Source organism: Chlorocebus sabaeus, chromosome 12 (assembly GCF_047675955.1).
Source record: "Chlorocebus sabaeus isolate Y175 chromosome 12, mChlSab1.0.hap1, whole genome shotgun sequence".
In the NCBI taxonomy this organism is placed as follows: domain Eukaryota; kingdom Metazoa; phylum Chordata; class Mammalia; order Primates; family Cercopithecidae; genus Chlorocebus; species Chlorocebus sabaeus.
The window spans coordinates 2,956,297-2,979,659 of NC_132915.1; the positions used below are offsets into that span (position 1 = coordinate 2,956,297).

At 39.3% G+C, this 23,363-nt stretch overlaps 1 protein-coding gene across 1 annotated transcript in view; it reads right to left on the minus strand.

The window, feature by feature from the left end:
* The window catches only part of LOC103219917 (contactin-associated protein-like 3), a 234,107-nt gene that overhangs the window by 111,749 nt on the left and 98,995 nt on the right, over window positions 1-23,363 (minus strand). The window contains 1 exon segment of the mRNA XM_073021415.1: window positions 1,885-2,032. Within this exon segment, the coding sequence (XP_072877516.1) occupies window positions 1,885-2,032 (148 nt within the window).

The following is a 23,363-nucleotide window of genomic DNA, read 5'->3' on the forward strand; positions in this document are numbered from 1 at the left end:
TGCTTAAGGAGGCGTGAACTAGCCCAGCTCCCAAATGAAGCAGGTGAAGACTACTGAGCTGATCAGCAGTCCACTGCACTCCAGCCTGGGCAACACAGTGAGAACTTGCCTCTTAAAATACAAAGAAATAAACGGATAAATACATAACTAGATAAATGGGAAGAGATGCCGCATGGCAGGGATATCATAAGTCATTATAAGCAACGTTCTAGAAAACAAACATGGCAGTGGAAATGCAAATGAAAATACTGAAACTACCATTATTAACATAAGTCCTAAAGGATTATATTACTGTCAACAATAAAAATAAAATTACCATACTTGAACAATTATTCTTCTAAGGAAAAAAGGACAACGTAGATGTCCACTTGTTCTAAATAATTACTTTTAGTTAGTTAGCAGTGGTCATATATTATCTGTCTGCATGTTTGGGTTTTTTAACTAGTAGTCCCTTATGGCCAACAGCATATGTTTACAGAAGTTAATGGTGTCAGCAGATTGCATGGCAGCTGCACCGCCCACTGGCCCTTCCTGGAATCAGGCATGGGGCTTTGATCTTCCTGGTACCAACCTCCAGCCCAAGGAACTGGAGTCGTATCTCTTCATGAAGGAACATCAAGCTAATGGCAAATCCCATCAAAGAGCATGTTCTACTTTGAAGTCAGTAAACCTGAAGTTGTTTCAGAGTAATGAGAGGAGAAGGTAATTTCATAGCATCAAAGAGAAATTCTAAATATCAGACATCTTAGCCATTGAAACAGACAGCACAGTTACAGGTCCCAGAAAAAAAACAGGGATGTAAGGAAATGAACAATAAGTGGAAGAAAAAAGACTGTTGGTAAAGCAACATCATTATATGTAGCCCTGTAGAAGTGTAAACACTAAAAAACAGAGGCAGAGTTAGGAAATTAACTGGGTTGTACACGGGTTAAGTAATAAAATGGAAATAATAGTATCCGAGACATTAAATGCTGCATGAATGACAGATGTTGTTATCATGCTTTAGAAAATTAATATTCTGCAGGGCTAAAGCTGTGACTAGGCAGAGAATGGGAGTGACTGTGTGTAAATGGTGTGATATGAACGTCCGGCCTGACCCAAGTTGAAGTCACTTAAGACATTTCCATCCAGGCTACTCTTTGACTTGTTCTCCAGTTTTATACAAGGATATTTTTAAATTTTATTCCATTTTGACAATAATTTTAAAGCATTTTTATGATAATGTAAAGAAAGAATACAAGTATGTTCTAGAACATCAAGTGGCAACTGTGTCACTGAGTACCACCAAATAATTTCACTGCCTGCTTTTTGTTTGCGTTATATTCATGTCAGCTCCATCCTTTCCACTTTTATAACAACGAATAGATGAGAAAAGAGGCTGACTAAACACAGGCTCCCACCAACTGAAGACCAAGTGAAGCAACAGCATGCTGTGCAGAAGAGGATGTTAGTAGAGAAAAACACAGAGAACTAAGAGATTGTGAGAAATCACCCCACTGCCCCCAGTACCACTCCTGTTTTCCCAGACAGGGTGTCATCTCAGCTTCAGAAAAATAGCATCATCTGTTGTTAGTTTGAATTGTATTAGTTTGATTAGATGCCTACCATATTGCAAGCACTTTGCTAAACTCTGGGAATCTAAAGACAGGTAAGTTTCAGTTCAGGTCCACCCTAAATTCGACTATAAAAGACAGTAACTGAAGTCCATATTGTCATGGGAAGACACTAGAAGCTTTCCATAAAAACCAGTTCCACTTGCTCAGCTATTTAAAAAGACAGAAAAAGTCAAGTTCAACATTTCATGCCGACATTGGCTTTCACAGTTTGGCTTTGACAGAATCTCATGCTGACCTTGATTTCACACAGGGAATAAAGGCCACTTACTATATGCACATCCGTACACTTCGATCCGCATCCCAATCCTACCCCTGGGGTTCCAGGCTAAAGGGAGAAAGCGCAGGAACCTGGCTTCAAAGGGAGGCTGGAGTCTGTAGTGCACCACACTGTCTGCGTTTGTGTTTCCTGGAAAACCCTAGGAGAAAACAGAGAAAGGGATCAATGTATCTGCAGGATGTACCATCTTCATGTCGTCACCTCTCATGGCAATGAGCAATGTACGCTCGCTTTGCTAACATGCAAAAAGCTGCTGTTTTAAAGGAAACACTGCCAATAGTTAACAAGGATGTGACAACCTCCCCAGTCCCTGGATTAGTCACCATTGTCTAAGTTTTCTTTATTTACAAGGTAGTTTAAATTTCATCCACACCATTACAATGACTATAAACATGGCGACCTCCATGAAGTTCACTTTTCTAAAATGCTATCCCACAAATTCCTCCCTAATCAAGTGGTAAAGATGCTCACAAAAAGCCACATGACATGGCAGGGCAATCAAGCACCATGGTCACACGCAAAGGAGCTGCAGTGAGAATCCTGGAATCTGCAGTGAGATAGTTGGAAGGGACCTAGACATGATTCCAGCCCCACACTCTTAATTTGTAAATGAGAAACTACAGTCTAGGAAGAAGAAAGGAACTCTCTGGAGGTAGGACAGCTATCACAGAGAGTGGGCAGGATTACATCTGGCTTTTATTTCAACCGCAGCATTCATTCCATGTGATCAGGCTGAATCCACTTCACAGCGAACACAGCTCCACGCACCTGTGGCCTGCTTCCCGGGAGTGTCAAGAGGAGCACACTGCCACTATCTGCTCCAGGGCAAAGGGGCGTGCTTTCACTCTTCACTCCATCTTGCTATCTGAACTTAGGGAAGGATCAGAGTGCAAGCAAACAAAGTTGTTTTAGATATTTTTTCATTGTTTTCAGATTTTTAAGAATATGGCATGTGTGAGAACAAGGAAAGGGTTAATGCTCTTGTGCTATCACCTAACATGACTGGGGCACATAGTTAATATCTATGTATGGCACAGGCCAGCAGTTAGTTCAACCAAGAATCAAGAATGTTTCCTACCTAATTATTTTACTTTACTAAAGAATGTACCAGGCTTAGGGCTGGGCACATTGCCTCACACCTGTAATCCCTGCACTTTGGGGGCTGAGTCGGGCGGATCATGAGGTCAGGAGATCTAGACCATCCTGGCTGACATGGTGAAACCCTGTCTCTACTAAAAATACAAAAAATGTCAGCCGGGTGTGGTGGCGGGCGTCTGTAGTCCCAGCTACTCATGAGGCTGAGGCAGGAGAATGGTGTGAACCCGGGAGGTGGAGCTTGCAGTGAGCCGAGATTGTACCACTGCACTCCAGCCTGGGCAACAGTGTGAGACTCCATCTCAAAAAAGGAAAAGGAAAGGAAAAAAAAAGGAAAAAAAGGAAAGGAGAGGAGAGGAGAGGAGACGAGAGGGGAGGGGAGGGGAGGGGAGGGGAGGGGGAAAGAAAAAGAAAAGGAAAGGAAAGAAAAGAACAAAAACAAAAACAAAAAAACAATGTACCAGGTTTAACAACAAAACAAAGAGAATGAAGATCAGCCTGCCTTGTATCAGACCACCAATGGGTCTCCCTGGGTAAAAACACATGGAAATAAAAATATAGGAAATGCCTTAGTGAATGTGTTCAATTTTAAATGCTAGTGTAGATGTCAGAGTTGGTAATAGTTCATCTATTGCTAATTCATGCCAATTCCGAGACAATCATTTCCCTTTTTTTTTTATTTTTTTGAGACAGGGTCTCACTTTGTCTTCCAGGCTGGAATGTAGTGGCACGATCTTGGCTCACTGCAACCTCTGCCTCCCAGATTCAAGCAATTCTCATGCCTCAGCCTCCCCAGTAGCTGGCATTACAAGAGCACGCCACGACACCTGGCTAATTTTTGTATTTTTAGTAGAGACGGGGTTTCGCCATGTTGGCCAGGCTGGTTTCAAACTCCCAGCCTCAAGTAATTTGCCCACCTGGGCCTCCCAAAATGCTGGGATTACAGTCATTGAGCCACCATGCCCAGCCAGAGATAATCATTTCACTTTTGTTCCAACTAAAGGGTCACGTATATCAACATTTTTTGAGTTAACAATCGCTATACCAACTTCAGGTAAAATATCTGCATACCCTCTGCACTCACAACCTTCTGTCTGGACAGCCTAGGCTGACCTATATAAAAGAAGTCATATCCCAGCTCCACCACCTCCACCGCCTCAAACCCTGTTACTCTCTGCTGCAAGCTGCAGTTTCTTCATCGGTAAAATTGATCTTGAAGGATTGGAGCACTAATTGAGATAACACCTGGAAATCAATCAGCCCACCACCTGTGTGGAGGTGGCTGCCGCGATTGTGACCCAGGCTGGTCACTGTTGGCATGGTTGGTAGAGATGGTTGATCCATCAGACTCTGAATCCTTTTATTTGGGTTCTAATTTGAGTTTAACATCTAAGACATACAGCCAAGCTAATATAGGAACATCAGATCCTCTGAGCATTTTGACTCCAATGTTAAAATTCAGTTGCAGAATTAAAATCACATTTTTCCATAGCTGAATAAACTTTGTAAACTTCAGTAAAAACAATACAATAAAAATCTTTCAAAGGAACCCTACCAAAACAGAATTTTTTTCACCTTTATATGCCAAATGTTATTTCTTTCTCAATTTGTTTCAAAGTATAAACTCTGGAAAATATACTTCTGAGTGATGTGATAATAGCATCAAGTAGCAAAATAAAATTTAATGCCAATTGTGCTTAATTAAAATAGATTAACATTTAAGCAACTTTAAATAGACATTATCTAATAGTTTATGAATAAGGCAGATGAGAAATATACTCTCTGCAACTTCAGAGATATCAATAAAAAATCAAACATTTATTACATATGACTAAAATATATTTAAAAGTACATATAATCACATTAATGCATTTGAAATTTGAGAAATCACATTATTAATGTCTTATATAGAATTATAACCAGCTTTATGGGATACCAACCAAATGAACCATTGTTCTTTAAAGATAGAGGAATTAAAGAGAATACATTTTGGGCAGGAAAGAGTTATACTAGCATTTCACTGTCATAACATTCAGGGCTTATTATTGAAATAACCTTATCTGTAACAATAAAATAATGTGTGTCTTAAAAATATGCAGTGAAGTCTCTTATTCATTATATTCAAAGTTTGCTTTGAGAGTTTCCAGAGCAGACATGAATTCACAGGTGAGCACATGACCACTACGGATAGAAAGAATGGCGAACACAAAGACCTATTCCTGCTTTGTTTTATTAAGGTGGAAAAACGAAGCTTCCAGAAGGATAAGCCAGCTCTTACAGAAATATGCAACCTTGAACAATTCTGCAGAGGCTTACATCTTCATTTTAGACTAAATAACAAAAGTTACAGCTCTGTGGAGAGGGTATAGAGAATGGTTTTTGGAAGCCATAGTCCTTCAAATTCTTTTCTGTCTTAGCAGGTGTGTGACCTTGGGAGAAATGATCATCTTTCTTTGTAAAGTAGAAAAATTATATCTATCTGGCAATCTTGGTAAGAATTAAACTAGTTAATGTATATAATGTATTTGTAAGATTATAAATCATTTATTTTTTTACAGCATTCCTCTGCAATTTGTGTGTGTGTGTGTGGTGTGTTCATGTAAGAAAGCTCCATCTTACTGAAAGACAGTCACTAAAGTTTGATGTGGATTCTCTGTCTTTGAGGGCATTCTAGCTATTATATTAAGTAATCAAAAATGAATATTTTCAGATAAAATGATCAGTTTCCATAATATGTTCTCTAGGTATACATGAAAGTGACTGAAACTTGTGGCTTGGAGTCTACTCACATGCTGGAAATAGGTTTCAGAAATAATTTAGGAATTAATGACATTACTGAAAAATTTTCAACACTCTACTTTGATTTTTAGCGGTCACATTAGCTAAATCTAACAGTCACAGTCAGTGATGCTGCTCATGTGATATCCTGGTCTGCAAAATGTTAAGCACATGGATACTTGTGGTTGAGTATGAAATACCCAGATTGACAGCCATCAGCAGAAAAAAATCTGTCAATGTTTAAGACTCATCAACAATTATTTTTAAGAAGACTGTTAGAAATTTATTTTTCCAAATTTGTCATTTTGCAAGTTCTGTTTTAGTGGATTTTTATCATCAAATCTTTATTTTAAATTACAAGATACTGAATTTTAAAATAAGCATTAAATCTCTACTATGCATAGGGCTACCACTGTCCTATGCAATTTCACGCCTCAATTCAGTTAGTGCTCACAAAGATGTTAGAAAAGCTTGTCTAAAAGAAATAGATTCTTCAGCAGCTTCAGTTTATTATTAGTTTCCCAAACACTCAAATGTACTACAAGAGATCCTTATTTTAATATGTTGTTATTATTTTAAGCTGTGTATGGGGTAAGAAAGTGCCCGTGAGTCCCTGAGTTCTAATTCTGTTTCCTTAATGGCCAAACTGTGCTGATACTGGACACAAATTTTAGTGTTTGTAATCTCAGCTTCTTTATAAGTAACATGGGAATAATACTAACTGCTTTGCCCAATTATAGCTTGTTGGGAGATGTTTCTGTAGGTGACTTGAAAATTCTAAGGAACTATACAAATGAAAGATATTGTTAAGCTGCTCCCTGTAATGCCTGTTAACAAGATTATTTGATTAAGACACTTTGTTAATTATAAGTGTTGTATGAAGAAATTGTATTAACTCTAAGTATAGAGCATTAATAATATAATTACCATGACATATGCCCTAATATTTTATGAAGCAATTAAAATGTTTCTATAGATTATTAAAAATTAGCATATTATCTTTATCACCTTAGTATGACTAGTACAATTCTATTTATGCAAAGAGTTAATCAGTAAAAAGCAAAATGAAAGATATAAAACAATATTATATGTAAGTGTAAATATGTGTGAACAAAAGAATTACAATTTTTAAAAGAATATGTACAAATAAAACATATTGGACTGGGGAAATGTGAATCATGTATAAAAAATATAATTAACGAATGAATGAACACCAAGGCAAGAGCAGGGCCTTATGCAGACCAGACTGATCGTTCCTTAACGATTTCTCACTGAGGAAGGTGACTCATGGAAACCTTGGCATCTGATGTCTAAATACAATAAATAACCAAAAAGTCACTCCAGCATGTGGACCCAGTGCCTGCTGAAGAGCTGTTAACCTCCGCTGCTGCCCCCTCACCCTCCTCTGTTCTCAGGATGCCCCTGGGTGAAGAAAGGACTGCCGGCAAGTGGGACCTGGGGCTGCCACAGAGCCCTCCCACGGACACACAGAGGACTGTGAGGCCATGGCTCCAGCAGGATGCTGGCTCCTGCGATTGTCAAAGACTTCAGCTCGGTTGTGGAGTTTCCTGTAAGTCATCAAAGATACATCATATGATGAACACAGGCTGCAAAGCTGGAGAGACCTGGGTCTGAGACCAAGTCCCAGCATGTACTGGTTCTGTGACTGTGGGTAAGATACTCAAACACGCAGAGCCTTCTCCTCTGAACACCAGGGAGAATGATGATCGGGACTCACAAGAGTCTCACGTATCTCTGAAGCTCTTAGCACAGGACTAGCATACGGTAAATAATCAATTAGTAGGAAACATTGTTTATTGCTATCTGTTAATACTAAGTGATATTTCCCCTTACTCATTCTCACAATGCTACTCTTTGAAAGCAAGGATGAATCTATGGACCTTCTCTGTGATTCTCAGCCGGACTCAACTTAATCCCTTAAGTCTACATCCCCTCACTAGCAGATGATATTAGGCAAGGATGATACTGCTTTTGTCCCCGCTATTTTCAGAAGATGACAGATAATGGTGTAACATTCATAACTGCTTCTTATTTAAATTAGGATTGATAAGTGCCTATGTGAACAGTTGCACTTAATTATTTTAAAGTGCTCATGAATGCATTATTAGTATTTTACTAACCATTAGAATACAATGTTTGTTAACACAAATAAGTGTGACTCTGCCTTTTTCTAGCATAATTAAATGAACTGAAGTAGGAATTAAGAAATGTGGGTGATGGCTCCACCTTTTTCATTAATTAGCTGTGAGAGCAATGGTATGTCACCTGAGGCTTCACTTTAGCTGGAAAGCACGCTACAAAGGACTATGGTGCTGGGCGCGGAGGCTCACGCCTGTAATCCAGCACTTTGGGAGGCTGAGGCAGGTGGATCACCTGAGGGCAGGGGTTCGAGACCAGCCTGACCAATATGGTGACACCCCATCTCTACTAAAAAAACAAAAATACAAAAATTAGCTGAGCATGGTGGCGTGCCACTGTAGTCCCAGCTACTCATGAGGCTGAGGCAGGAGAATCACTTGAACCGGGGAGGTGGAGGTTGCAGTGAGCCGAGATTGCGCCATTGCACTCCAGCCTGGGTGACAGAGTGAGACTCCATCTCAAAAAAAAAAAAAAAAAAAAACTATGGAATCTAAAGTTTTCTCTAGCACTATAAAAGCATGGCCTGAAATAGTGAGTTTAGACAAAAATAATTGTTAGAGGGAAAATCAATGAATAATTAATGACAGCAAAAGTACCTTTCTGAAAAAAATGTATGTGCATGTACACTTATGCATATCTTTAATTAAATATATATAATCATTGAAAAATGAAACACTGCAAATAGATTTATACATTGTTTGATACTTGAGCATCCTATCATTTTTTTAAATAAAAATGAATTAATTTACCATGTTTGAATCATAAGTCAAAAAGAGAAAAACAAAGTGTAGTGCATGTTTAAGAAAGACAAATAAATGTTTCCTGGTGTTTGCTCACTACTGGTAACTGTGAGGAAATGATCATTCAGAAACATAAAGCAATCTAAAATATGAATCAAGATTAACTTAAATGAAAATTTTAAAATAATCCAGATAATGAGGAGAGCAGAACTGGCCACTTAGCTCTCTGTATATAGTGCCTATAACTAAACATATCGCAGCTTAACAGGGCTTCTTACTGAGATATTGCTACTGACTTTAAATGATCACATTAAATGTTACAATACCTTTTTAAAAAGCAGGTATTTCATCTAACTTGTCATTTGACTTGGATCTGGGACAAATTTCCTGTGTGAGATTGATCAGCATGCCTTCTTGCTCTCAGGATTCCTTATTATAATTATAAACCTTTGTGCTTTATAAAAGTTCAGGGTATTATGCTGGTGACATCTCTGGTTTCTCAGAGACTTCAACAACCAGCCTAGTTCTGGGACATGGTAGGCACTGTTGCAAAACCAGGAATTCTTCAAGGAGAATAAATGTCTGCTGTGTTGAATTTTATGCTAGGTTCCCCAAGATCTGCACCTTTTTCTCAACCCTCCCAGTATTTACCAGTGTTTAATGCATAGTTGGTTCCAGGCAAATACTGGTGCATTGACTTGATTGTTAGAGTTAGTCTTCCTAATGCTATATTCTATCCAGTCTCTCTAAACATAGCTCCTTGTTCCGCTGTGAGGAGCAGCACCTGTCTTCCTTTGCCTGGGTGACTCAGAGATGCCCACTCCATCTTCATCTCTGGACTCACCACAAGTAATTACTTAGTACTTCCCACCAACTGCAGAGCAATTTACTTAATTGGAATGTTTTCACACTTTTTCATCCCTGAGAATCAACCTGCACAGATGAAAAAATTAGCTAAGGAATCACTATTATTAAATTAACGATCTAAGTGCTTTTGTTATTCTAACTGAAAACTGTAATCATTTGTTTATTTGACGTATTTACTCTCTGACTGTCAGACAGACTCACTTATTTTGTCCATTTTAACTATGACCAAATATATATTTTTTCACATAAGAATCTGTGAGCATTAAACTGGATGTTCCATATGACTTTATCCCTGAATATTAGATGTTGGATATGCACATAAAAATGGTTATGATTGCTATGATCAGTGTCCCATTATGGAAAATAGTTCATAGTCTTGATAGTCTGAGAATCGCTATGATGATAGTTTCAAAAACATTTAGGATACTTGTTCGCTATTTTTAATTTTAGTTTTTAGCAACAAAAATCATTTGAAAAGCAAACAAAATTATTTCACCATAGTTTTACATTTGTAATCATTTATAATATGTTCTAAGAAAAAGCCATCTCTACCTACAAAATATCTACTGCATAAGATGCAATTTTATATCCCTGTGTCTCTCTCACACAAGATCCATCAATGAACAATATTGCCAGCATTGGGAATAAGAATACTGAATGAGTCAGGCCCAGGTTAAATATTTTCTGTCACTATGAGGCAGTCACATCCTCCTATTTGGTTAGGATCTGCAAACAGAGTAACTAGACTCAAAAGGTGCCACCTGCCTAGAATAACATTAGTATTAGATAATAGGACTTGCTCGTAGCTTATCTGGTAGTGCACTAAAAATTCTGTGTCTATGAATTTGTAAAACAGCAGCAACAACATGAGGTACCTGGAAGTTCAATGTCCTAGGGTCAAAGTTGCGCTTTGAAACTGCCTTTTCACAAATTCTAACAGTGAAATTGAAACTGCCTTTGCATAAATTCTAACAGTGAAATTGAAACTGCCTTTTCACAAATTCTAACAGTGAAATTGAAACTGCCTTTGCATAAATTCTAACAGTGACAAAATTATGGCAGTGGGGAGACCTGATCTAGTTAACTCCCCTCTTGCCCTTGACCTTCAAGCTGCCTTTAATCATTCCTGGCCTTAGGCAAGCCAACCATGGGAGACCTTTAGTCTATAGTTTAAATGATAACAGCCCTTCCCCAAAACTAAAGCTAATGACAGACCACCAGGCTAGGAGAATAGAGGAGCCTAAATTCTGCTAAAATGTAGACATAAATGATTGCTAGCCATTTGTCCAGAGGTCACGAGATATGCAACTTCCTCATTAATTCCAGCAGATAACATCAGTATCGTAGAAGCTAAGATTAGCCTTTTGAGGTATCTTTTCAGGTTTTTTGCATGTCTGACTACCGATGGCTCCACCTGGACCTGCCAACCGCTCCTGTGGCCCCACCCAGAAGTAACTTAGTATGCAGGAGAATCATTTCCCATACCCTATGATTACACCCCCAACCAATCAGCAGCAAGCACGCATTGCCTAGCCACCCCTAGCCCTTCACCCAAACTACCTTTGAAAAACCCCTAACCGATGAGCCTTCGATGAGACTGACTTGACTAATAACTTCATCTCTAAAGTGGTGTGGCCGACCTTGAGTTAATTTAAACTCTTTCTTTACTGCAAATACGCAAATACCATGGTTTTTTTTTTTTTTTTTGCAGCCAGCAAGAAGAACCCATTGGGCAGTTACACAATCAGAAGAGCTACTGTGGCTTGTAGAAAGCCTGGCATACACAGAACAATAGAATCCAACAAGACAACAGGAGAATAACCAGTAGGTCTACAGTCAGGGCCTAGGTTCTGAGTAAGCACACCACTAGCAATTCCTTTATTCTCCAGATGGAAAGAGTAGAATAGTTTACCAGAGTTATGAATACATGTGGGGAGACAATAGGTCCTCAAAGGGTTTGAAAGGCTTTTCAGCTTCTTTTGTTACAGTAGTTAGTCAGACATGAGCAGAGAAGAGGACCCCTCAACCCCAGGAATTTCAGGCAACCATCAGGTGATGGTCAGGCAGTTGTTACACCGTCTCTCTAAAATAGTAATTTTATTTTATTTCCCACAGTGCCAGGGAAAGGCAGTCTCGCAGTAGATACAAACACCTGAAACTGGTGATCAGAAGCTTCCCGATACGATCTCAGGAGCTGGGTGAGTGGCTCAAGCATGCACACTAAGAGGCAAAATGGCAGAGTTTCACTGGTATATGACCTCCTTCTAGGAACATGCATGCAATTCCAGTGAACACACTATGCCTACGTCCCCTCCCAAGTGCTGACAGGCCACTGTGCATGTGGAATGCCAACGTATAAAACCCCAAGACGGGAGGCTGAGGCAGGAGAATGGCGTGAACCCGGGAGGCGGAGCTTGCAGTGAGCTGAGATCCGGCCACTGTACTCCAGCCTGGGCGACAGAGCGAGACTCCGTCTCAAAAAAAAAAAAAAAAAAAAAAAAAAAAAAAAAAAAAAAAAAAACCCAAGTCAAAGGGCAAACTGTGCACTTGAATCTCTCAAGTCGCCAGCTTGGCCCTCTTCCAAATGTACTTGACTTCCTTTGGTTCCTGCTCTGAAACTTTTTAATAAACATTCACTCCTTCTCTGAGTCTCTGCCTCAGTCTCCCCCTCTGCCTTAAGCTCCTCGGTTGAATTCCTCCTTCTGACGTAGCAAGAACTGAGGTTGTTGCAGACCTGTACAGATCTGCCACTGCTAACATGACCCCAGTAAAAGTGCCAGTGATGTTTGATGTAACATCTCAGTGAGAGGCTTCACCTTTTCAGAACAGGCAGGGATCCCCTGACTGCAATTCCCAACCAACCCCCAAAACTGGCAAACTTGATTTTTAATGATGGGTGGCTTAATTTGTAAAACAGGCTGACTCTAGGATGGGACTGGTTTTTACTGGCCAGCCATAAATGTCCCAAATACTTGAGTTCAGTTTGACACTATTGCTATTTACCTAGGGATGTTTTATATGCTTAGGAAGCTAAAAATTTGTAGCAAAGTTACATTTTCTTCTTATCACATGCAAGGTGTCAGCAGCTATCAATGATTCATCTGCATATTGAATCAGCATGAAACTCTAAGGTGAGGAAAATTACTTTAAGTTCTCCTGAACAGTAAATATCCAGAGAATACAGTAGGTGAATCTCTGAATCTTGAGGAATCCATTGCCACAAATACTGAAAGCTGCCATAGGTAAATGTAAAGACGAACCCTGATTTCTCATTTAAAGGTACAGAAAACTGGACAAAAATCTAATGCAGAAAAATATGTAGTTGATATAGGTATTATAATTAAAATAGTAGCAAGGTCAGGTAGCACAAGCACAGGTACCAGAAGAATCACAAACATATTTATTTCTATAAGATCCTGTACAAATCCATGAACAGGTCCACCTTCCCTGTCAAATTTTCCTTCCTTTTTCACAGGTAACATAGAAGTATTACAAAGTGAATGCCCCTTATTACAGCTCATTTTCCTAATTAAAAAATGTATAGATTCTATTTCTTATAATTGAGCTATTCCCTGTTGTAAGCTATTTAATTATAGGACTGATATATTTTACTAAAATATTTGTTACTGGGATTCAGAAAAATGGATCTACTTCTTGTGAATTTCTTGATCTATTCCAGTGTAAGGTGAGATTGCCACTCCCCACTGTCCCTATTGGTTTCAGAAGGCACATCTTTACCATATCAGGTGCCTTGTCTCCCAGGGCTCCAAAATAATTTCACCTAGAATACAGAATGGGTGGCGGGCATTAGTTTACACAGTGAGTCCCTTTCCAACAAATATAGCTAGATGCATCAGGAGACTAGATAAAAGCATGCTTCTTTTACAAAGGATCTATTTGCAGAGTAATTTCAGAGCAGCAAGAACAGACACAAGGTTGTCCAGAGATACCCAAAACATTAAAACAAAAAAAAAAAGGTGAGAAGAAATTACAGAATACATGGCTCCAGGGTTCTCTCTCTCACACACACACACACACACACACACACACACACACACACAAAAGGAACACGAAAAGATTAAGATGGGGAAAAGAAACAGACACATAAAAGTCTCTGCTTCCCAACTCAAAGGTTTCCTCATTCTGTCAGTTTTGCCCACTAGTTTGCACCGTTTGCCAATTATTTCTCATCTAGTTTCTCAGGAGAAAAATCTCCTAGAGAAGATAATAAAGCTTCAGACTCAGGTTGAATCCTTTGCATCTTCCTTAATTTTTTCAGCATCCCCTTTTTGAATATCCTGGTTTCTTACAACAGTGATATATCAACTTTCCACTAGAGCATTCCTTTTTATTTGTTGTTGGCTCACAATAAAGTCTATCTCCTCTGTGAATAATTCTAACTGGGCAGCTAACATTGCAGTCTTAAGTTCTTCCCCACATTTTCCCAAAATGGATTGCTGGCACCAACTGTCCGCCCTTGCCATCTAACTATTTTTTCTCCTGACAATTGCTGGCAGGGAAATTCCTGGCAACAAGGCTGCTATAAAAGGTAGAGGACCGAGGATATATTCTGATCTTCCCTTGGATTGAGCCCCCAAAATTTAGAAACTGCTTCAGTGCACTGCTGATGAAAAGCAACAGGGACACACCTGCCTCTTGAGTGCGTTATTGTAGCACTGCTAGAGGTCACCACATGCAGAGAGGCTCCAAGGACTGCCACCAGCAGTCCCTCACACTGAGTTATGGAAAGAGGTGGATGGCTGGTTTCCTGAGGCCATGGCACTCCCTGATGAGGGGGTTACAATTTGGCCTCTATCACACCTGTTCCACTAGTTGAGCGAGTCAGCCAGAGGCAACACATCACACAGCAGCCAGTTTCTATCCTCATGTGTGTAGCTATATGTTGACAAAATGCTGCAGAGCACTTCTGCAAATTTGTGTGAATCTTCCCAGAGCAATAGAAAAAAAACTCTTAAGTATATCAATGTGGGGGAAGGCAATATGGATTCTGGCGTTTGTGTCACTGCAGTTGCAAAGGAATAGGGCTGATTTTCAGCATGAAATGAAAAATAAGTTGGTTTGTACGGCACTGTAGTTTCAGTCCCTGTTATGCCATAGTAGTTTGACTCTCTCCATTTTTTTCTAAGTTTTTAAGGCAACCAACCATTCAGCAACCCAAAACCTTTATTCTAGGATACAATCTCTAACCCAAATTCTCACTGACTCTTTGATCTTTCTTCTGAATAATTTATAGATCCTTAGTTATGTTTTGCATATTCAATTTAGAGGGAATCACAGAGATGGGATCAGAACTAAGACATCCAATATCAGGATATTCTAATAAAGCTAACAATTTGCTCCTTCTAAAAGGAATTCATCCCAGGTCTCCAATTCATCCAAGAGACCATTACCTCCCTCCTCTGAGATCCCAGATTGAGCAAAGAAGGGTGAAGAGAAGCAGAGGAAACAAAAGGAATGACAGCAGAGAAGGAATCAGAAGCTGGAGGAAGAAAAAGAGCTTTCAGTTTCTTATTCTGTTCTTTCAGTTTCTAAATTCATTCTTTTTGGTTGTTCTTTTGTTTATTCCTGAATACTTCATCTCAGGAATATAAATTATCCATTTATTTGGGATTTTTTTTCCTTCAAATCTCCGTGCATACACTAATTTGTCGGCCGGGTGTGGTGGCTCATGCCTGTAATCCCAGCACTCTGGGAGGCAGAGGTGTGGGCAGATCACGAGGTCAGGAGATTGAGACCATCCTGGCTAACACGGTGAAACCCCGTCTCTACTAAAAATACAAAAAAAAATTAGCCGGGCGCGGTGGCGGCGCCTGTAGTCCCAGCTACTCAGGAGGCTGAGGCAGGAGAATGGCGTGAACCCGGGGGGCGGAGCTTGCAGTGAGCTGAGATCGGGCCACCGCACTCCAGCCTGGGCGACTGAGAGAGACTCCGTCTCAAAAAAAAAAAAAAGAGCCTTTCTCTGGCCATTGCAAAGCAGAATTTTCACAAGTTTACCCATTCTAAAAATAACAGAGTGAAATAACCCTTTTTTTTTTTTTTTTTTGAGACACCGCACCCGGCCGAAATAACCCTTCTAAGAGAGAGACCTGCCAGCAACATTCTGGACTTCCTTTATTTTTCTGCCATTAAAACCTATGCTGAATCATATGGGACCTGTGAGCCCATATTACACATTTTGCTCAACAATAACTCCAAATTTGTAGTAAGGGTTTGAAATTTCCCCTAGGAACCCAATCCTGCTGAGCCGAAGTAGATAATGGGAGACTTTTAAGCAAATAGCGGGGTCTCTTACCTAATCCAAGAGGCCACATTTTATGTTAAAGTGTGTTTTATCACAATAAAATGACTTTTAAGAAGGTGGCCACAAATCTTCCCACAAATTGACCCACTAGAAGCACCCACTCAAGAAGTCCCATCCTCATCACCAAATTTTGGGGGGGAAATCAATACTCAAAGAAACATGCCAATTCATAAACACAGAATCAGTTGATTTTATTATTGGGCAAAACAAATACCCTGAATGTATGCAGATAGGCAGCAAGTGGCTACAAAGCTGTCATGAATATTCAGCTCCATTTATATGGAATTAATGTTGCAGTTACACATCATCCTACCTTCAGAAAATAGTCAGCAGATGTTCAGTTTGCACCAGTAATTACAGTGAGCTTACTCTGATGTTCTGTTTTACATATTTCTGTATCAGGCTTACTCTGGTGTTAAGTTCCTCACAATTCTCTATCAGGATCTACGGTTGTCCCAATAGGGCATTAGTACCTATGATTAGTCACATCTTTCAATATTCCTCAGCAAGGCTACATTGAACGGAGGTTCAGTTTCCCCACTGCATGAATCCTCCGGGTTCAGCTGGGTGAGCTTTTCATGTGAGCACTCACCTTCCCACAGCGATTATGCAAAAACCAAACCTCTTAACATCATACCTCTGTAAGTGACATGATTATTTAAAATGAAGTGACTGTTAATTAAAATCATATTCATACAGAGTTTCTATTTGCTGAAAATTTAAAGTTTGGTGGGGGTTTATAACTTTAAATGTCTCTCATTTGTTCTGAATGTAATAATTTGCTTAATTTTATGTATTTCTTGGAACTTATTTAATCAATTAGTCCCGTGTCTGAGTATGTAAAGAGTATGCTAATGACATTTTAGAGGAAATCAAATAGACTAAGAAATGAAAGAGATGCTTCAATACTGTGAATATTGATGACAAAGAAGAAAGATAAGTAATCAGAGAGAAAAAAAGGGCAAAAGCCTTGGACTAAAAAACACAAATACCAGAGGCATATAAGCCATATTTAACTAGGTTAGGTAATATGTGAGTTTATAGAACTTATTTTAAATATTGTTCCTATATTCAGTCATTTCACCTGGCACAAACATGCCTTTTGTACTAAAGGAAGACGGTTTCCTTCACATTTCCACTTCTGGGTTATAATCAATGTGTCACCTTTTTTTCAATAAATACGGTTGGTTAGCCCTCTGTATCGAAAGTCTCTACAAGGCTGACTGTGGGACTTAAATATGAGCAGATTCTGGTATCCGAGGGTGTCCTGGAACCAATCCCTTGCAGGGAGATGACTGTAAATGTTTTTGAGATTGAGAATATTAATTGTGTTTGCAATATGTGCTTAAAATGTGAACAAGGAAATGTATTAACATCTTCATTGACCATTAAATTTTGCTCGATTAGCATATGCCATGTCTCATCTAACTAATTTGAAATAAGTTCAGATCACAAGGAAAAAGGAAAATTGGTTAAAAGAACAAGACCTGTCTTGAACAAATACTCCATTTCCCCAGTAATATTACTGCAGTTACAATCTATCTCAAATCACTTTAAATTGGCCCAAGTGCCAATTGCTAAAAATCTAATCATTTCCCAATCAGGAATGATGCATTTATCAACTAAATCTCAAACCAGCTATAATTCTCCCCAAACCTAGTTTTGAGAACTTCAGTTTGGGTTTTTCCTAACAGGATGACTGTTCATTTCAATGGTGAGAAACAATCCAGAAACAGTGAATGATAATTATCCCCATTCAAAATTTTCTTATCAAATTAGAATTTTTAAATATATCTTAGACTATATTAATAAGGGAAATACGTTTACCATCACAGAGGTTTGATATTTTTATATAAAATAATGATGAGCATTTATAAGAAATTTCAATTTTGCATTTAGAAAAAAATATTAATTTAAATAGAATCCAGCCATATATATCTGAAATTTGTTGAAATCAAATGGCTAACCTCCACCGAGCTGTGTTTTCAAGCTGTTTTAGAAGTTTCAGTAAATAAATTAAAATGCTTTTCTTGGCATTTAAATGAGTCGGCAATATTGCTAAACCAAAATGACGATAGCTGTGTAATTAACAATAAATTCAAGATGAACGCTCACTATGCATGCAAAGTTCAATGTTGAGCTGGAGAGAAAAGAAAAATAAATATAGATCTGAAAAGCAAACTGAAGCAAGCATGAGGCATTCTGTCCTTGTTTCTGCCCTGTCAGGTGTAGGGTAGGGCACGTCCTCAGGAATCCAGAAAGCTGAGACCCCAGGGTGCCTAATTTTCCCCAGGAGATCAATTCCCGGAAAGATGTTCAGCTGACTCCCAAAGGAATAGAAATAAAATGTACCCAACTAAGTAATTAAACAAAAAAGTTCCCATTTTTAATATGTCAGTTTGTGTTTTATTATATGGAAATAAATGTGTTGCTTTTTCATTTGTTTCCGTCAGTGCACAATTGTAAGTCTACATTTTGAGGACCTTCTGTTTGTTTCCTTTTACTGTTTGTCTCTTTTTAAGCTGAGAATAACAAAGAAAAAACAAAATATGGTTCTTAGGCCTACAAGTCAGATAACTCTTGTTGACATACAAAATAAATGTATTACTCAACCAACAAAGTATGATCACATAGACATTCTTTTTTTTTTTTTTTTTTTTTTTTTTTTTTTTTTTTTTTTTTTTTTTTTTTGAGATGGAGTCTTGCTCTGTTGCCCAAGCTGGAGTGCAGTGGTGCAATCTCAGCTCACCACAACCTCTGCCTCCTGGGTTCAAGAGATTCTCCTGCCTCAGCCTCCCATGGAGCTAGGATTACAGGCACGCACCATTATGCCCAGCTAATTATTGTATTTTTAGTGGAGACAGGGTTTCACCATGTTGGCCAGGCTGGTCTTGAACTCCTGACCTCGTGATCCGCCCACCTTGGCCTCCCAAAGTGCTGGGATTACAGGTGTGAGCCACCATGCTAGGCACATAAACATTCTTGGTTAGAAAACTGAAATAAGGCCAGGCGCGGTGGCTCACACCTGTAATCTCAGCACTCTGGGAGGCTGAGGCAGGTGGATCACGAGGTCAGGAGACTGAAACCAGTCTGGCTAACACAGTGAAACCCCATCTCTACGAAAAAAGTACAAAAAATCAGCTGAGTGTGACTGCAGGCACATGTAGTCCCAGCTACTCAGGAGGCTGAGGCAGGAGAATGGCCTAAACCCGGGAGGTGGAGCTTGGAGTGAGTGGAGATCGTGCCACTGCACTCCAGCATGGGCAACAGAGCGAGACTCCATCTCAAAAAAAAAAAAAAAAAGAAAATTGAAATAAAAGTTAAGCTAAAAAATGATAGCCACTCTTTCACTGGACCCCAAAAGTAACCACTCTTGAAGGTTCATTGTGATCATCTTTTCTTAGTCTGTATTTTCTTTTAGAACAGCCTGTTCATCTTTAGCCACGCTGTGTTGCTCTCTCACCCATTTCCCCAAGCATGTTATGTGGTCGCTGTCCCCCATGACACTCAGGCATGCCAGCGAAGCCTAGGATGGGGGTAGCTTTGTACAGACCTTCCCCCTTGGCTCTGGGTCTGTGTGTGCTCCTGGCACTTCCTCCCTCCTTAACCTGGGATCCTACTCCGGAATTTGAAGCTTGGAGACTGGTTCTCTCCAACTTATGGGCGAGGGGCAGGGGTGTTTAATTAAATGGCTTGTGCCAGGTTCTTTCCATCTGGTCTGCCCTTATCTCAACCAGTGTTGGTGCCTTCAGGCTGCAAAGATCCTCGCCAGCCCAGTGCAACCCCTGAGAAAGCTGGCCTGGGCCCTTAACTGCACACCACCCTTCCCTCACCTACAGCTGTTTTCTCCTGCCCAGAGAAGGGAGTGGGAGAGAGAGACAGAGACAGAAAGAGATACAGAGAGAGCGAGAACAAGAGGAAAAGACCCAGAAAGAGAGAGATGTGCTATGATTTAGATTCTGAATTAGGATTGACCAAGGAGACCACACAGGGTTCTCAGCCTCTTTCAAGGCCCACGGGTCCCTGAGAAGACACTTCTTCACCCTAACTTCAATCTTTCGTTTGCTAAATTACTTCATTTTGCTAGACATCTCTAGCAAAATGATGTAATTCTCTCTGGGTGTGAGTCTCTTTATCTCTAGGTTTGAATCTTCTGATTGATTTTTCTCTCACCTTCTCCTTCAAAACAGAATCACCAAAATATCCATTTCATGATTTTTTTTAAAACCAACTCTTCCTGATTGGTTCAGGATGTGCTTCTACTATACGAAAACTTTTAAATCACCTCTATACACTGCTTCTACCTTCTTTCCTTGTGCTCACCTACATTGGGAGACTTGGTTTAATATCATCTCCTGCACCCCGTACTTTGCATTCTTTTCTCTGAGAGAGTGTCCATGGACACTGGATTAGCAGCCATTCTGAATTAAAGCCACTGCGCCTCGACTCAGCTTCAAGCCACATTAATTCTGGATCTCCCACTGACGGTGATATTCGCTATATAACTGCAGTTTCATTCACAGGTGCTAAAAGAAGGTTTGGCCTGGAGCTGTGTACAAATTTACTGTTCTAAATTTGAGACAGAGGGTTTGATGATAAGATGAAAATACAGAAGAAGACAGTGCTGAATTTTTGAAATTGTGACTTCCACAGAGTCCAAAATGTGTGGCTGCTCTATGTTTGGGATAAAATACGTAATTAGCTCTCATACATAAATAACTCTCAGAGGCATTCATTCTGTCTTTATTTAGCCCATGTCAGTATGAGTAAACAGCGATGTTTACACACGTTGCCTGCTACGCCTCCATTTTCCCATATGTCTTCATGAAAATTAAATGTGATAAATGTAAAACATTTCAGAGAGTGCTTCACACGTAAGCATTTACTCAGTACATTTCCTCTTTTTTTTTTCTCCTTTTCTGTGTGAATTCTCTTTCCATTCCAAGTCTGGCTGGATGAAGATTATTTTCAGAAAATGGGACTTGGAGCTATAATGTCACTGAACTGAAATACAATTTGAAGAAAAAAAAAAATTCCTTTGCTATTTTAGGTAAAGCAGTAGAATCATGTCTTGAAGCTGCAGGTGGATCTCAAGCTTGTCTGAGAGCAGGCGGGGGCAACCGTGTCAGATGGATGGTCAGTTTGTGCGAACGGGACCTGTCCAAACACTCCACTGTTGTTAGTATCTCCCAGGAACCCCACCTGCATGATGCCTTTTCTCTGGTTACAAATCTCTTAGTAGATTTATTCTCCCTTACACATCTTTCCAAAGGGATTTTATGGCCTTCACAGTTACGTTTCTGCCATTTAACACTATAGCTTTAAAATAATTATTTGTATCACTTATCCAAAATATATGTTGTTATTTCAATATCTTAAGCTTTGAACTCGCGGGTCTAAGACTGAAACCCACAGTGTACACTGGCTCCTTCTAAAAGCGAATGATTGCATGCTGTTCCATCTTCACGTACAATTCACAGAGAGAATGTAGCTCCCCATGATAATGGCTGAAGTACACGAAATATTACTGTTTACAAACAAATGGCCTCGCATGGAGGGGATAATGGTAGACAAAAAGAAGCATTTGGGTGAATGGTTTATACAGATAACATAGCAAATTTTGTTCAGAGAATAATTTACTGGTGGATTAATTTCAAAAGGAATCTATTTTCTGCAAATATTTATTGTGAAGTTATGTGTTGAGGCTTATTAATCATTAATATGGCACAAAAGAACGTTGAAAACAGTAGACATGTCTGGCTAGGTGTCAGGCACTCTGCCTTAGTCTGCTGAGGCTGCCATAACAAAATGCTGCAGACTGGGAGGTTTAAATAACAGGTACTTACTCTCACACCGCTCTGGAGGCTGCGAAGGCCAGGACCAGGGTGCCAGGTGAGGGCTTTCTTCCTGGCTTGCAGACGACACTTTCCTACTCCGTCCTCACACGGCAGTGCTCTCTCTCTCTCTTCCCCTCCCTCTCTTCCTATAAGACCACCATCCTACAGGATTCGGGTCCCGCTCTTATGACCTTATTTAACCTTAATTACCTCCTGAAAGGCCCTGTCTTCAGACACACTCACATTCAGGGTTAAGGTTTCAACATATACATTCTGGAGGAACAGAATTCTGTCCATACAGCACCGCATGCGATTGATTTTTCTGAGAAAAATATCGAAACAGACAAAAACTAAATACTGTGTCTATAAAAACAAATATCAAAATCTGTTTCTCAGTGCAAACTTTCTAAAGTTAGGCTTCAGAAAAGAATCACTTTCCCATTAAACATGGTCATTAATGTTGGTTAATACTCTTGAAAACCAATTTTACCCAATTTGATTTACTGAAGGCAATTTTGAGATAAAATCTCATCCATCTTTGAGTAATAAACTAGAAGCAAATAAATGTAAGTGAAAAGCTAATTCAGCTTCTACAAATTGAAAGGTAATATAAACTGTCTCTTACTGATCAAAGTGGTACCTATGTGTTTTACTGGTACATATGTGCCAGAAAAATACATATATGTATTACATGTCTATCACGACTCTGTATTTTCACTCCAACCATGACTTTCGCAGGGGCTAATTGCGTTTTATATTTTTATACACTATGATGTACTTCTCATCAAAATTAGGAAACAATCTACTAAATCCTCAAGTCTATACCAGGAATTTCAAATTGTTCTGAGAAATATTATCTTTTAATTGCTATTATTTTCAAATATCAGAATCTTCAGTAGCCATTTAACAATGATCCTGATAAGTTGTGAGTAATTTTAGTCTGAATCACCATCAAATGAAGGATGAGAGCGCTGCCTGTTTCAGCAGCACTGCAAATGCGATCAAGCTGCTTGAATCACAGCCACAGCACGGCTGACTAACCTACCATGTTCGATTTTCCAAGCAGCATGCCCAGCAAAGAAGTTTTAAATTTACTTCTAAAATAATGCTGGCTCTACCTTGGGGTAGTTTAAAAAATTATAGATACATGGAAAAATGCCAATATACAACGACACCACCTGGTAGAGATAATGTTTTTAATGAAATGCAGAAGAACTGGCTACAGTGCCAGTTTCAGTTATGTGACACTACATATCGACTTTCTAACACATCAGAAAATGTTGCATGTTGATTATTTCTATTGATCTTATTATTTCTGTTAGGAACGTAACCATAAACAGCTGGCATGCATTTTTTCTTCTATTTCTATATATCATCTATTTTTCTATCTATACATAATCTACCTATTTATCTATATCTATCAATCAATCAATCAATCATCTATACATAATAACTTTCCTTCTTAGAGTGAACCACATGGAACTTCCAAGTCTTCTTCCCCCTACTCCTGGATGCCTTCGGCACCTCTCTCCAGGAAAGAGAAATATAAAGCTACTGCTTCTGCTTTTCCCACACTCATTAACTTTAAACCTTTTGCAATTTGACTTTCTTCCTCATAATTCTGATGCTGATGTTGCAGTGATCACCAAGGTCACTCCAACAAGTCGGACC